The following is a 16,574-nucleotide window of genomic DNA, read 5'->3' as shown; positions in this document are numbered from 1 at the left end:
AAAAAAGTAAAATGAATATCTCGATTTAAGAATAAGTTGACTGTTTTTTACTTTAAGTTGTACCATTAAATTATTTAAAGATAAGATAGTAATTAAAATTTGTATGTATTATTGATTAAGGTGGTGTTTGTTTATATGTTTTTTTTTTTCAAATATGAAATCTCGTTTATATTATCTAAAATCTAATTAAAATTAGGTGTTTGATAAAAATTAAATTTAGCTTAAATAGTTTTTAAATTGTTAACTTAAAACTTATTATTTAGTTTTTACTTTAAATATTAAAATTGATCAATAAGAGTAACTTACCATAAAAAAAATGGGTTATAGATGTGGAATCATGGTTGTTAAATATACTCTCACTAAATATGGATAAGTAAGACAAAAATAGATTTGAGATTATGAATAAGTTAATTATTTTAACTTAATATTTAAAGTTATTTTTAACTTTAAGTTATGATACTAAGTTGTTTTACTAGATATGTTTAATCTACTTAATAATTTAAATAAAGTTATTAAGTAATTAAATTGATTTATTAAACACTCTATGGTTAGTAAAACTTAATATTTATTACTTAATGACTTAAGTTGACTTTAAGTTAAATTATATTTAAATTGTTAACTTAGAATTTATTACTTAATTTTTATTTTAAGAATTAAGGTTATTTGATAAAATTAATTTAAAACTTATTTTAAATCATCAAATTGATATATTTATTATCATAAACCATAATTAGAGAAAAAGAGGTTGAGTAACATCTGAGGTTATGGAGTAACAAAGAAGATCATAGAAGTAATTAAAATAAATGATGTAAAAAAGTAAAATGAATATATCGATTTAAGAATAAGTTGATTGTTTTTTACTTTTCAGCTGTACCATTAAATTATTTTACTAAACATATTTATACTTAAATTAAGTTATTAAGCCATTTTAAGTTATTAATTTACTTAATGAAGACAACTTTTTTATTTATTTTTATAAAAGAAAATAAGGTAATTAAATTCCAAATCAATTAATTCCTTATTTATGTATTTTATGGTTCTTAGCTGTTGCTTTTTGTATTTTGAGTCTTTGACCCTTCATGTCTATTTATTTAACATATTTTTATTTTTATTTCATTAATGTCTTCCCATGGTTTTCCCTTTTTAATATCTACTTTATAAGATTATGCTCCATATTTTACAAGTGCTTTTATAATTAAGACTAGATTATTGTCAAATTTAATAAGAATAATTACTTATATTTATAATTATTTTTATGGATCGAGTTTTCACCATGAAAAGATTAAATGAATCAAGTTATATAATTTCTAATTTCTAATTTCCAAAATTAAGATTACCATAATCTTAATGTCTAGGTATATCACTAAAATTTTATTTTTGAAATTGTATAACTTGTCTCTCTTCTATGTCTAGGTTATTGGAACCTTTATTGGTTCCACCCCATACCAAAAAAATCCAACCATTTTAAAAAAGAATGAATTTTGCATGGGTACAACAAATTTTTTAAAATTCCTTTTTTAAAAAATCGTTTCGGTTTCATGTATAAAGGCGAATTTAGTGTAAAAAGTGAACTTATCTTTAAGAAAATGAGTTTAATTAGTGTAAATATTTTTAATATAAAAAGTAAATTCATATTTTGAAAAGATTAAATAGTGTTTGTTTTTTTTGACGTAAATTTAAATAAAACTTAATTTAACTTAATTGTAAATACAACCTAACGGTATTAAATATTAAATTATTTACTTTTTTACTATTTTATTTAAATTAAGTATCAAGTATTAATAAAGTTAGGATTATATTGAGATTGTATTTTGATTGTTTTAAAAAGTTATTTTTAACATTTAAAATATTTTGATATTTTCTATTTAATAAATTTTTTTTAAATAAGTAAAAAAAAAAGTTAAAAGTAAATTATTCAAAAGTTAGCAAGTAAATTGCATTTAATATTAAATTAAAAAACCAAATATTATTTAATTGTAAAAGTAAAATAAGTAATCAAAACTATGGTATTTTTTAAATGGGTTATTTGATTAAATGGGAAGAAATAATCACCATTTTATAAATTTAATCCTCATTTTTTTAAAACTTAAAAATGCTCATTTTCGGTAAAAAAAAAAATATTTTTACTTTTGTTTTTTCAAATAATCTTTTATTTAAAAACTTATATATAAATAATCTAACTATTGAAGGTTAAAAATGAGTTATTTTTTAAATTCAAACATGGAATAATTATTTTTTTCTCCTTTAACCATTGATATATACCTGTAGTTTATACATTTGTTTGAATCAATGACTCCTACATATGCCAAAACTATAACTAACTTCAACTACCTAGCTCAGCAAATCAAGAAATGTTCCATGGTCAAGGAGCTGGAATCTGTATATGCCTCCATGATCAAGGCCAATGCAAACCAAGACTGTTTCTTGATGAATCAATTCATCGCTGCATGTTCCATCTTTCATAGAATAGATTATGCAATTCTAGCATTTACCCACATGCAGGAGCCCAATGTTTTTGTGTACAATGCCATGATCAGGGCCCTTGTTCAATGTTATCATCCAGTTCAAGCTCTAGACTGTTATTTAGATATGGTCCAAGCTCAAGTCTCCCCTACTAGTTTTACATTTTCATCCTTGGTTAAGGCTTGTAGCTTGGTATCTGAATTGGGGTTTGGAGAAGCTGTGCATGGTCATATTTGGAAACATGGGTTTGATTCTCATGTGTTTGTTCAGACTGCTTTGGTTGATTTGTATGGGAATGCTGGTAAAATTGTTGAGGCGAGGAGGGTGTTTGATGAAATGTCTGCGAGAGATGTTTTTGCATGGACCACGATGATTTCGGTTCATGCCAGGACTGGGGATATGAGTTCTGCGAGGCAGTTGTTTGATGAAATGCCGGAGAGGAACACTGCATCATGGAATGCTATGATTGATGGGTATTCAAGATTGAGGAACGTGGAATCTGCGGAGCTGTTGTTTAGTCAAATGCCCAACAGGGATATAATTTCATGGACAACCATGATCGCTTGCTATTCTCAGAACAAACAGTATAGAGAAGCTTTAGCAGTTTTTAATGAGATGCAGACAAATGGGATCAGCCCTGATGAGGTAACCATGGCAACTGTTATTTCAGCCTGTGCCCATCTTGGAGCACTTGACTTAGGAAAGGAAATACATCTCTATGCAATGGAAATGGGGTTTGATCTTGATGTTTATATCGGGTCTGCATTGATTGACATGTATGCCAAGTGTGGGAGCTTAGACAAATCCCTTGTGGTATTCTTTAAATTGCGGAAGAAGAACCTGTTCTGTTGGAACTCAATAATCGAAGGGCTTGCAGTTCACGGTTATGCAGAAGAAGCGCTGGCCATGTTTAGCAGGATGCAGAGGGAGAAAATCAAACCAAATGGGGTTACTTTCATTAGTGTTCTAGGCGCCTGCACTCACGCAGGACTTGTTGAAGAAGGTCGCAAGAGGTTTCTAAGCATGAGCCGTGATTTTTCCATCCCTCCCGAGATTGAACACTATGGTTGCATGGTTGATCTATTGGGCAAGGCCGGTCTGCTAGAAGATGCATTGGAATTGGTAAGGAGCATGAGAATGGAACCAAATTCTGTTATATGGGGTGCATTGTTGGGTGGCTGCAAGCTTCATAGGAACTTGAAGATTGCTCAAGTTGCAGTCAATGAATTGAAGGTTTTGGAGCCAAACAATAGCGGGTATTACACCCTTTTGGTTAACATGTATGCAGAAGTAAATCGATGGAGCGAGGTAGCGAATATCAGGGCAACAATGAAGGAACTAGGAGTGGAGAAGACGAGCCCCGGGTCCAGTTGGATTGAAATGGATAGAAAAATTCATCAGTTTGCAGCTTCTGATAAATCTCACCTGGCTTCTGACGAGATTTACACTTTGCTGGTTGAGCTAGATGGGCAGCTGAAGCTATCTGGCTATGTACCCGAACTTGGATCTGTTCCATTATAGTTTGTTTTCCATACAAAGAGAAAAATGATATATGAAGGTTTGCTCATGAAATCTTCAAAAAGGCATAAAGAAATAAAAAATGAAAAATAAATTTAAAGTTAATGGTTTTTTATTTTTTTTAAAAATTTATTTTAATTATTTTTCTTCTTCTATATAAATAATAATTAATTTGAAAATTCATTAATTTCTAAATCTAAATCCCTACTTGGTTGTAGGGAGATTTTCTCACCTCAATCTAAATCCTATTGGCTACAATGAATCTACATGGAATTTCCAATATCCATTAAGATTTTCTTAGAAGTACAAAAATCATCAAGTCATTGTCAACCTGCATTGACTTTACCATATCCAAAAAATCCCACCTACAAATATTGCGTGCTAGAGGAGGTTGGTGCACCCCTCCCCTATAAATATTGCTTGCTAGAGGAGGTTTGTGCACTTGTCCTGCAAAGATATTTAATTTTCATGACTAAAGGAGATGACTTTCAATATAGCTTTCTTGCTAGTTTTCTCCACTATTGCTTCCGGTTAGGCTCTCTCTCTCTCTCTCTCTCTCTCTCTCTCATTACTTTGTAGTTAAGTTACTCTCTCTCATTACTTTATAGTTAAATTTGATATGATTGTTTTATACCTCTCTCTCATTCATTACTTTGTAGTTAAATTTCTCTCTCTCATTACTTAGTTAAATTTGATATGATTATTTATATCTTATCTTATATCTTTACATTCTCTTCCACCAACACAACTTTTAACATAAACTTTTAGGTTATATTTGGTTTCGAAAAGTACAAACTTATACATTTTAAAATTATTTAATTTTTATATTGATGAGTTAAAATAAATAAAATAAGTTTAAAGTAACAAATAAAAATAATTTATCATCTTTAATTCTATTTTTTATTTTTCTTTTACTTTTTCTCTCTATTTTCTTTCATTTGCATTTTCCTTCAAATTTTCCTAGAATCAAACATAGCCTTAATAACCGAGATCCAATATTTGGTAAAGTTATCCGACATACGTTGAATGACAGGTTTACTATTTAAGGGAATCCCAAAAGCCGATGCAAGGGGGGATTTCCGATGTCCGAGGATGATCGATTGTAGTAAAGTGTGTCAAGGATTTCCTTATAAATGTGTGGATGGCAAATGCATATGTGGGGAATCAAAGGAAACCCAAGTTTTCAACTCTACCTCTCAACTTGAAGCAAGGGTTCAACCAGAGGAATCATGTGCCAATACTAAGGACTGTAATATCATTTGTCCTCACTCACCCAAATGTGTTAATGGCCAATGTGTATGCGAGAAAACATGGATTTCACCCCCTTGATGGTGATTTTGAAAACATGAAGAAATGTCCTTGAAAAGGAGTTTCTAGAGAAAGCTATTTCTCTTATAATAAAAGAGTGGTATTTTTATTTTGGATACCTCCTTCACTCCAAATTTCCAATTATGTTGTATATTTTGTAATTGTAAGTTTCTTTTTGTGTCTTCAATTGGAACTCGAGATTGAAGTAAACCTGAAGATTTATTTAGAAACTGTTTTCAAAAACTGTTTTTAAAAATTGTTTATCTATATTTGAAAAATTGAAATGTTTTAATACATATATTTTTTATGTTTTTAAATATGTTTAAAAATAGATTTTATTTAAAGTGCTTTATTTTTAATCATTTTCTATTTTTATATAATTATTTTTTAAAATAGTTCTAAAAAAACTAAATGAAAACAACTAATTTTTATAAAATATCCTGTTTTATGGTTGTCAAATAATTGTTATAAAAAATACCCTTAATATTTAATAGCTTAAGATTTGATCTAAACAAAAAGTTACTTCCTATTGAATGAAACTTATACAATATTAATATTATTTTTTAAATATTATAAATTCCCGTTAAAGGTTTTAACCTTTTTCTTATAAAAATTAGGTATTGGACAAAATTTTTAATTTTATTTTTAAAAATCTAAAGAATAAATTACAAAAAAAAAGATAGAAAAATAGTTTATATCCCGATTCCAACCAATTTTTTATAAAAGTATTTTTGATAAAAATGTTACAAGTTTAAAAAGTTTTTGTTGAAATAATTTTTAAATAGGCTGAGGCCTTAACTCATTAAGCTAATTTATCGTGTTGATAGAAATAAAAAAATAAATTTATATATTTTTCTAAAAAAATAAAAAAGTACATAACTTATTTTTTTAAATCTAAAAATAAAATGAATATTATTATAAAGAATGATATATACTATAAAAATATATAAAAACGTTAAATTTAACCCAAGTACAACCCAAATTGAGCTTGAGTTTATTAATTTAACACACCATATGAAAAAATTGGAGCGGAGAAGACATGCCTTCGCTAGTTGGGTTGAAATAGATAGAAAAATTCATCTGTTTGTAGCTTTTAATAAATCACACCTAACTTTTTACTAGATTTAAAGAGTGTTTGGCAAATTAACTTAATGACTTAATAACTTAAGTCATTAAGTAAATTAAGTATATTTGATAAAATAATATAATATTACAACTTCAAATTAGTTTTAAATGTAAGTCAAAATAGTTATCTTATTTTTTATTTTAAATTCCTTTTGCCTCATTTGCCCACACTAGAAATAATATATCTTAAAATTATGATTCCACGTCCATAACTCATTTCTTATAATAAATATTTTATGGCTGTCTTATCTATCTACAATATTTTAAATATGGATGTTTTATAAATAAATTTATTACTTAAAATTAATGAAAATCAATATGAGTTAAAATCAATAAGTATGAATATTAATTAAAATTAACAATGGTAAATGTATCAATTTGATGATTTAGGATAAATTTTAAGTAATTTTATCAAACAATCTTAATACTTAAAATGAAAAATAAAGAATAAGTTTTGAGTTAACAAATTTACTTAAAATCAACTCAAATAAATAATTAATAAGTTTCAAGCTTTACTTGGCTATCTATATGAATTTGGATTTGTTTCGTTGTAGTTTGTTTTCCATAGAAAGAGGAAGTGATATATAAATTATGTTTGATGTTGGGACAGTACTAAGAAAAGAAAAGAAATATATTAAAAAATAATTTTTTCATATTTAATTTTATTATGAAAAATATCAAAATTATTCAAATTTTATATATTTATTTTTAAAATTATTTAATCTTTTGATTGAAGAGTTAACTTTAAATGAAATAAGTTTAAAATAACACATAAAAATTATTTATTCACTTTAAAACTATATTTTATTTTCTCTTACTTTTCTTTCTTTCTATTTTTTCTCTTTATTTTATTTCTCTTACATTTTTCTTTCAAATTTTCATCAATCAAACAAAACCATAGACATTAATGGGTTTCCCAAACACCATGACCTGGCTTAGGGACAAGATCAAATTTTTAGTGTTATTGTGTCCTTAGGTCTACAACAAACTTTGGGAAGACTTGGTTTGTGACTGTTTTTTGAAAATCACTTTTAATCTAAAAAGTATTTTAAAAAAGAAAAATCAGGTGTTTGGCAAGATGTAGGAAACATTTTTTAAAATTTGAGAAATCGCTTTTAATATTTTTTGAAAGAAATATTTGATATGTGATTTTCTTAAAAATATATAGCTTGCATCTTAACTTATGATTAAGATGTCCTATAAGAGATATAAAAAATATGGTAGATAAAATACCTCATCACTTATCTTATTCCATATTTGTTGAGTATATAGATCAAATATAGAAAATCATATGTTATTCCTTATCTTTTCTTATCTCATGCTATATTTAGTCAACCAAACATATCATTTCTTGTATTTGATTGGTATGTTCAACCCATTGAGGAAGTAAAATAATGGAAAAAAAAAAAAAAAAAGATTGTTTGGTTTTTGAAAAATTTAGGGAAAAATGTAAGGAAATTAAAATAATAAAAAAATAAAGAAATACAAAGCAAAGGAAAACAAAAAATAAATTTAGATTTATTTGGTTTCCTGAAACTTTGAGGCTATGTTTGGTTCCCAGAAAATTTGATGGAAAATGCAAGGAAAATAAAATACAAAAGAAAAGTAGAAGGAAAGAAAAAGTGAAAGAAAATAAAAAAAATAGATTAAAAATGGATAAATTATTTTTTTTGTTACTTCAAACTCATTTTATTTATTTTAACTCATCAATATAAAAATTAAATAATTTTAAAATACATAAAATTTTAATTAGTTTTAATTATATTTTATTTTATTTGATATTTTTCATAGGACAACCAAACATGAAAAAATCATTTTCCTTTGCATTTTTTTTTTCCTTAGTATTCTCCGAAAACCAAACATAACCCGAGGAAAAACATAGGGGAAAGAAAATAAGAAGGAAAAATAGAAAGAATGAAAAAGTGAAGGAAAATAAAAAAATATATTTAAAATTTTGAGAAATTGCTTTTAATATTTTTTGAAAAAATATTTTATATGTGATTTTCTTAAAAATATATATCTTGCTTTTTAACTTATGATTAACACATTCTAGAAGAGATATAAAAAAAATGGTAGATAATATACTTCATCACTTATCCTATTCCATATTTGTTGAGCGTATCGATCAAATATAGAATATGATATGTTATTCCTTATCTTTTCTTATCTCATGCTATATTTAGTCATCCAAACATATCATTTCTTGTAGTTGATTGGTATGTTCAACCAAACTCATTTAATTATTTTTCTTTTTTTTAAATATAAAGATTAAATAATTTTATAATATACCCGTTTTAAACTAATTTTAATTTTATTTATTTGTACTTTTTTCGTAATCAATCAAATATAAAAAATCATTTTTCTTAATATTTTTTTCGTTCATGCAACATAATCGTGGTATATTAAATGAATCAACCTTCATTTATCCTTCAAATTTTTTATCATAAGAGGATACAACCCCACTAATTGAATATGAACTAGTTTAGTCCAATTTGATTGGATGTTCTTGATACAAATTGAGCCATGTGACATGAACCATAAATCCCAAGACAAACACCTCAATCTAAATCATATGAATTTGCATGTAATTTCCAATTTCAATTAAGATTACCATAATCAATAGGTATATCATTAAGATTTTCTTAGAATTACATAAATTATTTCTTTCTTTTCTACCATATGCAAAAAAATCCAACCATTTAAAATGATTAAATCCCTCAGATTTTATTACCTTTGTAGCACCCTCCACCACCATAAATATTGCCTGCTAGAGGAGGTTGTGTACTTGTACCACAAAGATACAGAATTCTGATAACAAAAGGCTCTTTTAAGAATTAAGATGGCTTTCAAAATAGCTTTCTTGGTGGTCATCTTGGCTATTGCTTCTGGTTAGGCTCTCTCTCTCTCCCCCTCCTGCCCCTCCTCCCCTCTCTCTCTATCTCTCTCTTTCTTGCATTGATATATAGGTATGGTTCCTTTTGTGAATGGCATCTGTTATATTACTTTAAATGTTAAGAGCATTCTCAATTTGAAACAAAAAGACAAGGAAAAACTCATATTTTTCTTTAACCCACACTACTAAATGTAGATTTTCCATATATATATATATATATTTGTGTTTTTCTTTTAGGCTATGTTTGGTTCTCAGAAAATTTGAAGGAAAATGCAAGGGAAAGAAAATATAAAGGAAAAATAGAAGGAAAGAAAAAGTGAAGGAAAATAAAAAATGGATTAAAAGTTGATAAGTTATTTTTATTTTTTACTTCAAACTTATTTTATTTATTTTAACTCATTAATATAAAGATTAAATAATTTTAAAATACATAAGTTTTTAATTAGTTTTAATTATATTTGATTTTCTTTTATATTTTTCATAGGACAACCAAATATGAAAAAATCATTTTCCTTTACATTTTTTTTTCTTAGTATTTTTCGGGAACCAAACATAACCTTAAGATCCAACTATAATTCTGATTCAGAGTACTGATCTCGTCCTATCATATATATTCTTAGATTTTATTGCTTTATAATTAAGTTTTTTCTCATTGTTTTGTATCTTATTCTTATATATTTATATTCGATAAGCTATATTATATCATATTTGAAGGGTATTTGACAAAACTTAATTTTTATTATTTAATAACTTAAATTGAATTTAACTTGTTAACTTAAAATTTATTATTTAATCCTTACTTGTAAGCATTAAGGTTTTTTGATAAAATTAATTTAAAATTTATTTTAAATTGAGTAGTTGTGGTGATCATAAAATAATAAAGGAAATTGTAAAATCAAGATGTAAATTTTAAAATAAATAAATTATTTTTATTTATTATTTAAAATTATTTTTTATTTTAAATTATACCATTAAATTATTTTATCAAACATATTTAATAACTTAAATTAAGTTATTAATTCGTTTTAAATTATTAATTTGGTCTATAAAACACCCACTTTGATAGGTTTGCAACTCAAGGGAATCCTGAAAGTTGATGCAAGGGGCGACTTCCAATGTCCGAGAATGATAGATTGCAGTAAAGTGTGCCAAGGGCTACCCTATAAATGTGTTGACGGAAAATGCATATGTGGGCAAGCAAAAGAAACCCTAGTTTTCAATTCTGCCTCTCAACTTGAAGCTGGTAGACCAGAGAAATCTTGTTCCAGTGATAAGGACTGTTCAACCATCACTTGTGTAAGCCTCGGCAGAGCCAAATGTATTGACGGCCAATGTGTATGTCGGGAAATGAAGAGCACCCCTTGATGTGATTTTGAAACCTTAAGGAAATGCCCTTCAAGATGCTACTCTAAAATAAGGTTGTACTATGAGGGACAATATTTCTCTCATAATCATAATAAAAGATTGGCATTTTTATCTCGGATCCCTTTCTTCATTCCAAATTTCCCATATATGTTTATTTTGCAACAATAAAATATCATTTATTTTTATAATTTTTTGTTGAAAGTAACTTGCTTTTAGATTTTAGATCATTTGTTTTTTTACTTTTGTTATCTTATTACTTATTTCTTAAATTTGTTGATTGAATCGAAAAAAATTAAAATATTTGATTTTTTCTTAATGCTAAAAGTAACCTATTGATTTTTCTTCACTTCTTAAGACTTAATGGAAATAAAATATTAAAAAAAATAACTTAATACTTAATATTATTAAATATAATTTATTAAATATAATTTAATTTTAAGTTCTATTTAGAATTAAGTAAAAAAATAAATATCATATAAGACTTTTTTCCTTCTATTTTCTCCTAGACATCCAAACTTTGCACCCCAATGTAAACCCTATCCTTTGTTCAATGTCCACTTTTACTCACATTTATTGGAACACTGTCGAGATTATTTTAAAACTAAGGACTTTTTTTCAATCCCTTAAGCCACATATAATCACAGATTTATTTACTCATTTAATTTTTAAAATTTCATTGTTTAGATCTATTCATCTAAAAAAAATTTTAAATTTCCTTATTTTCATCAATGAAACAACCTGTATTCATAATTTCAATCTTTTGATCTTAAAATAAATTAACTAAACTAACCCTAATCTAAATTAAAATTTTCTAAAGAATATCTAATGTGTTTAAAACTATAATATATTAATTAGGGTTAGAATCTTACCTGGAACAATTTGAATTTCAAACTCTAAACCTCCAAACCTTTAGCCTTACGTTCTTTAATTCTCTTATTTTTTGTTAATAAGGTTTTCTGAATAAAGAAGATAAAGAGAAAAATATAATTTATACCTAAGATTTTTAATTGTAAAATGATTCTTTTACCTTTAAGGAGTTTAATTAATTAATTTTAATTTATTATTTTGCCCCTAAAGTTTATTTTGGGGTGTTATAGGCAGGTTTGGGATGAGTTGTCCTTGTCCTAACCTTGTTTTCTATGTTCAAAATAATTTTCATCTTCATCCCATTTTAAAAAAATAAATGGAATGGGAAAATGTGAGTATGTGAATTTCTCATACTTGTCCTGCATCAATTTTTTTTTTGAATTATTTTAAAATTTTACATTTTTTAATTATATTAAAATAAATATATTTGATAAATAATTAAAATATTATCATTTTTTATAACTTATTTTATTGAAAGATATTTATTATTATTATGATAGATAAAAAATAGGGAAATTAAATTTATTTATAAATTTAATTTTATATATAATTAGGAGATAATTAGGAGGTGAGACAAAGTAGTACCTGAATCCACCCGGGTTTTTAAAAAAACCTCAAATTTATCCCAAATATGGGACATATCAAACAAACTTATCCTATTACCATCCCTACCGGTTACAAATAATAGTAGTATTACTTTCATATATTTATACCATAGTCTAAAATCTAAGTTTTACAATAAGTATCGATTCGATGCCCTAAAATCTCAAGTACACCACCATTCGGGAATCCCAAAAGCCAAGGGTGAATTCCCCATGTCCGAGGATGATCGTAAAGTGTGTCAAGGTTTTCCAATCAAATGTGTATGCTAGGAAATAAAGAGTTCACCCCCTTTGACTCAATAGGAGGACATTGGAACCTTCCTATCAGTATATAAAAATATAGACTTCCTTGCATAAAAAGTCATGGACGCGCTTAGAAATTTTAGGCCATCGAAGGCCATAAAAAGTCCTGACTTTTCTGAATAAAAGTCATGTGATTTTGAAACCATAAGGAAATGCCCTTCAAGATGCTACTCTAAAATAAGGTTATACTCGGAGGGACAACTATTTCTCTCATAATCATAATAAAATATTGGCATTTTTATCTTCGATCGCTTTTTTCATTCCAAATTTCCCATATTGTTTATTTTGCAACAATAAAATATCATTTATTTTTGTAATTTTTTGTTGAAAGCAACTTACTTTAGATTTCACATCATTTATTTTTTTTACTTTTGTTATCTTATTACTTATTTCTTAAATTTATTGACTAAATTGAAAAAATTAAAATATTTTATTTTTTCTGAATGCTAAAAGTAACCTATTGGTTTTTCTTCACTTCTTACGACTTAATGGAAATAAAACATTAAAAAAATAACTTAATACTTAATACTATTAAATATAATTTAATTTTAAGTTCTATTTAGAATTAAGTAAAAAAAATAAATATCATATAAGACTTTTTTCCTTCTATTTTCTCCTCGACATCCAAACTTTGCACCCCAATGCAAACCCGACCATCTGTTCCATGTCCACTTTTACTCACGATTATTGGAACACTATCGAGATTGTTTTAAAACTAAGGACTTAGGTTTTATTTGAAAAGTATTTTCAAAAACAATTTTCAATAACTATTTTTATTTGATCTTAAGGAAGTTAAAATGTTTTAATATGTTTTTTATTATCTATAATGCTTTATTTTTAATCATTATCTATATTTTACCGTTCGTATAAAAACACATTTTTCTTTGTTTTTAAGAGACAAAAAAACAAATTCTTTTATATAAAAATTAAATAGTTTTAAAATGAATTAATTTTTAATTAACTTTAATTATATTTGTTTTTTTTTTCGTATTTTTGTGGTAAATTAAAAGTGATAAAATTATTTTCCTTAATATTTTATCCTTAATATTTTCTAGAAACCAAATATAACTTTAAACGATGACATAAATAAATAAAATATTTGATTAAAAAGGACGGGATAATATGGATACTGAGAAAAATAATTTTCATGTGTTAAAAATTTCTTATATATCTATACTATATACATAACCTCATTATTACATAACTCTAAATAAAAAAATCCAATAATTTTAAACTTATGAATACCTCAAATTTTATTCTTTTTTTAGCACCCCACCTCATATTGAAAAAACCCAACCATTATAAATAAATGAATTTTATTACTAAAAATGACAATAAGACAAGTTTGAGATGAGTTGGTCATGTCCTAACCTTGTCTTATATATTCAATATAATTTTCATCTTCATCTTATTTTTAAAAAATAAATGGGTTGGAAAAATATGAGTATGTGAATTTTTCATACTACCATGCATCATTTTTTTGAATTATTTTAAAATTTTAATTACATTAAAATAAATATATTTTATAAATAATCAAAATATTATCATTTTTATAACTTATTTTATTGAAAAATATTTATTATTATTATTATGATAGATAAAAAAAATAGGGAAATAAAAATTAAATTAAATTTGTTTTTAAATTTAATTTTATATATAATTAGGGGGTGAGACAAGTAGTACCTGAATCCATCTCGGGTTTTTTAAAAAACCTCAAATCTATCCCAAATATGGGACATATCAAACAAACTCATGGTATTATCATCACTACCAATTACAAATAATAGTATTATTGCTTGTTTGTTAGTCTCATATATTTATACCATCATCTAAAATCTAAGTTTTACTATAAGTATCGATTTGATGCCCTAAAATCTCAAGTATACCACCATTCGCGAATCCAAGCCAAGGGTGAATTCCCGATGATGTCCGAGGATGATCGTAAAGTGTGTCAAGGTTTTCCAATCAAATGTGTATGCTAGGAAATAGAGAGTTCACCCCTTTGACTCAATAGGAGGACATTGGAACCTTCCTATCAGTATATAAAAATAGACTTCCTGCATAAAAAGTCATGGACGCGCTTAGAAATTTTAGGCCATCAAAGGTCACACCCCAACCGAAGCTTCCTCAATGAGAAAAGTCAACCAAGGTTTCCTTAAGTCTATAAAGTTTTGAACAAATCTTCAAGGGCAGTTCTGTCAACATGAGCCAATTAGGTCTCATTCCGCGTAGGGTATCCTATTCATATGCATGTATATATTCTCCCCAGAAGAAAGATTGGTTACAACTTACAACCTCTTTTGTCCTTCTTTCTGTCTTCTTGTCTTCCCAAACAGATCAAGAAAGAGAGGGAGAGAGAGAGAGAGAGAGAGATTTGGGATCAAAAAAGGCTTGAAAGGAAAGCAGAAGAGGAGAGAAGATGGGAGATTGCAGGCCATTGGGGTTCTTGATAGGGCTGCCATTTGCTTTTCTTGCTCTGATTTTATCTGTTGTGGGTGCAATTGTTTGGATTCTTGGGTCAGTCTTCTTCTCTCCTCCATCAATTCTCTCATTCCCTTTATGCTTTCCTTTTTCCCCATGGCATTTTCTCATTCATATGGACTGCAACTACTCACTCATCCATTTTCATATTTTTCTTGCTAGTTTTCAATTTTTATGATATGGGTTCTTTTTTTCTCTCACTTGGGTCTTCTTTTTTGATCATTTGAAACAAAAATACAAATTGTTAATTTGTTATAGGCTTGTTCTTTTCTCTTCTCTTCTCTTTCTAGTACAGGTGTTGCCTTGTCAGATCTTTATTTTCTTAATCAATTTTTATAAGCACATTGTCGAAAATATTCTTGATATGTAGAAGGTAGATACAACAAGATGGAGTGATTTTGGTAAAAATGTTTTTCATCGTACTAAAAAACCCGAAAAACTTTTAAAATCTCTAACCAAAATGTAGAAAACACTTCTAAAAATTGACTTAGAAAAAGAAAATACTTTAAAGGAAAACAATTTCAATGTGATGATTGATTAATTTTTTGAAATGTGATGACAGGACTTTGTTGAGTTGCTTGTGCCCATGCTGTATATGCTGTGCAGGGCTGGCCAATTTGGCAGTGAGCCTGGTGAAGATGCCTATAAAAGTAATGAGATGGTTCATTGAACAGATCCCTTGTTGATCTTCTCTTTCTCATACATATTTGTAGTTTATGTGCTTTCTCTTCCCTTTTTGTTATGGTTGTATTCCAATTATTCTTTTGTTTTTTATATTATTTAGTTTGAGACCACATTATAAATTTAATTGGGTATTGCTTTGTTTTATTTATAATAGTCTTTTTTTTTTCTAAATTAGTTTAAAACCATATTTTAAATTCAAAGAAAATGTGTGGCATATTTCATCTATGAAGGACAAATTTTTGACAATTATCAAGGGTTTTGTTTTATTTTGTTTTTTTTTTCTTTTAAATCCTTGAAAATGAAATGAAATGAAATTGATCGTCTTGCTCGGTTTAAATATTGGAAAATTTGAAAAAAAGTATGAGAGAAAAAAAAAAGAGAAAAAATAAAAAGGATTCTGCAAGCAAGCGGGATCAAATTTATTTTTTTAAATGAATCTGAAAATGCATAAATTTTTAAATGTTTTTATTTTTTCATGTTCTTGTCAAATAAGAAAATTTTGATTTATTTTTTTAATCTTGATTTTCCTTTCGTTTTTTTTTTTCTTTTAAAAAAAACTTTCCATGATCCAAAGGAACCCAAATTGGTTTCATAAAATTCATTTCTTCAAAAATCACAATAAATAAAGGTATATTTTGAGAATATGAGAGGAAAAAAAAATGAGATTAGGAAATGATGGATTGTTTTCCATATTCCTTTCTATTATGACTATTTCTAAACGAAAATGTGGAGAAAAGAAAAAAATCAAAGTAAAGAAAAAATAAAATAAATTTAAAATCAATAAATTGTTATTATATGTCAGAAAGAATTTCACTTACTTAAATCTTCTATCTAAAGATAAACCAAGCATAATATTAGTTTTTTTTTTTTTTTCCTTTCAATATTTTTTCTCTTATACTTTCCTTACATTTCAAAGCACAAAGAAATTCCCAAAGAATTTGAAGTAAAAACCTTTGACATTGGTA

General features: G+C 26.4%; 2 protein-coding genes and 1 long non-coding RNA gene across 3 annotated transcripts; all 3 read left to right on the top strand.

Moving 5' to 3' along the window:
* The first annotated feature begins 2,311 nt into the window (after positions 1–2,311).
* On the top strand, positions 2,312–4,043 carry LOC117908736 (pentatricopeptide repeat-containing protein At1g06143). Its single transcript, XM_034822427.1, has one exon. The coding sequence runs from the start codon at positions 2,359–2,361 to the stop codon at positions 3,982–3,984; it is 1,626 nt and encodes a 541-aa protein (XP_034678318.1). The 5' UTR covers positions 2,312–2,358; the 3' UTR covers positions 3,985–4,043.
* Positions 4,044–4,433: 390 nt separating this feature from the next.
* Positions 4,434–5,405, top strand: LOC117909686. The gene is made up of 2 exons (XR_004650418.1): positions 4,434–4,511; positions 5,015–5,405. It is a non-coding gene; the product is annotated as an uncharacterized LOC117909686 (long non-coding RNA).
* A 9,309-nt stretch (positions 5,406–14,714) lies between these two features.
* On the top strand, positions 14,715–15,699 carry LOC117909339 (signaling peptide TAXIMIN 2). Its single transcript, XM_034823340.1, has 2 exons — positions 14,715–14,961; positions 15,488–15,699. Exons 1-2 carry the CDS (start codon positions 14,864–14,866, stop codon positions 15,609–15,611), a joined length of 222 nt encoding a protein of 73 aa, XP_034679231.1. The 5' UTR covers positions 14,715–14,863; the 3' UTR covers positions 15,612–15,699.
* The last annotated feature ends 875 nt before the right edge of the window (positions 15,700–16,574 follow it).

This window comes from Vitis riparia, chromosome 19 (genome assembly GCF_004353265.1).
Source record: "Vitis riparia cultivar Riparia Gloire de Montpellier isolate 1030 chromosome 19, EGFV_Vit.rip_1.0, whole genome shotgun sequence".
Taxonomy (NCBI): domain Eukaryota; kingdom Viridiplantae; phylum Streptophyta; class Magnoliopsida; order Vitales; family Vitaceae; genus Vitis; species Vitis riparia.
The sequence above is the reverse complement of the archived record's forward strand: the minus strand, read 5'-3'. Positions and strand labels throughout refer to the sequence as shown.

What these genes read in the sequence shown, in the direction of transcription:
- LOC117908736 (XM_034822427.1), top strand. Translation starts at nt 2,359, where the DNA reads ATGGTCAAGGAGCTGGAATCTGTATATGCCTCCATGATCAAGGCCAAT.
- LOC117909339 (XM_034823340.1), top strand. Translation starts at nt 14,864, where the DNA reads ATGGGAGATTGCAGGCCATTGGGGTTCTTGATAGGGCTGCCATTTGCT. An exon ending in GCAATTGTTTGGATTCTTGG is followed by an intron (nt 14,962 to 15,487) that starts GTCAGTCTTCTT and finishes ATGTGATGACAG; the next exon opens with GACTTTGTTGAGTTGCTTGT.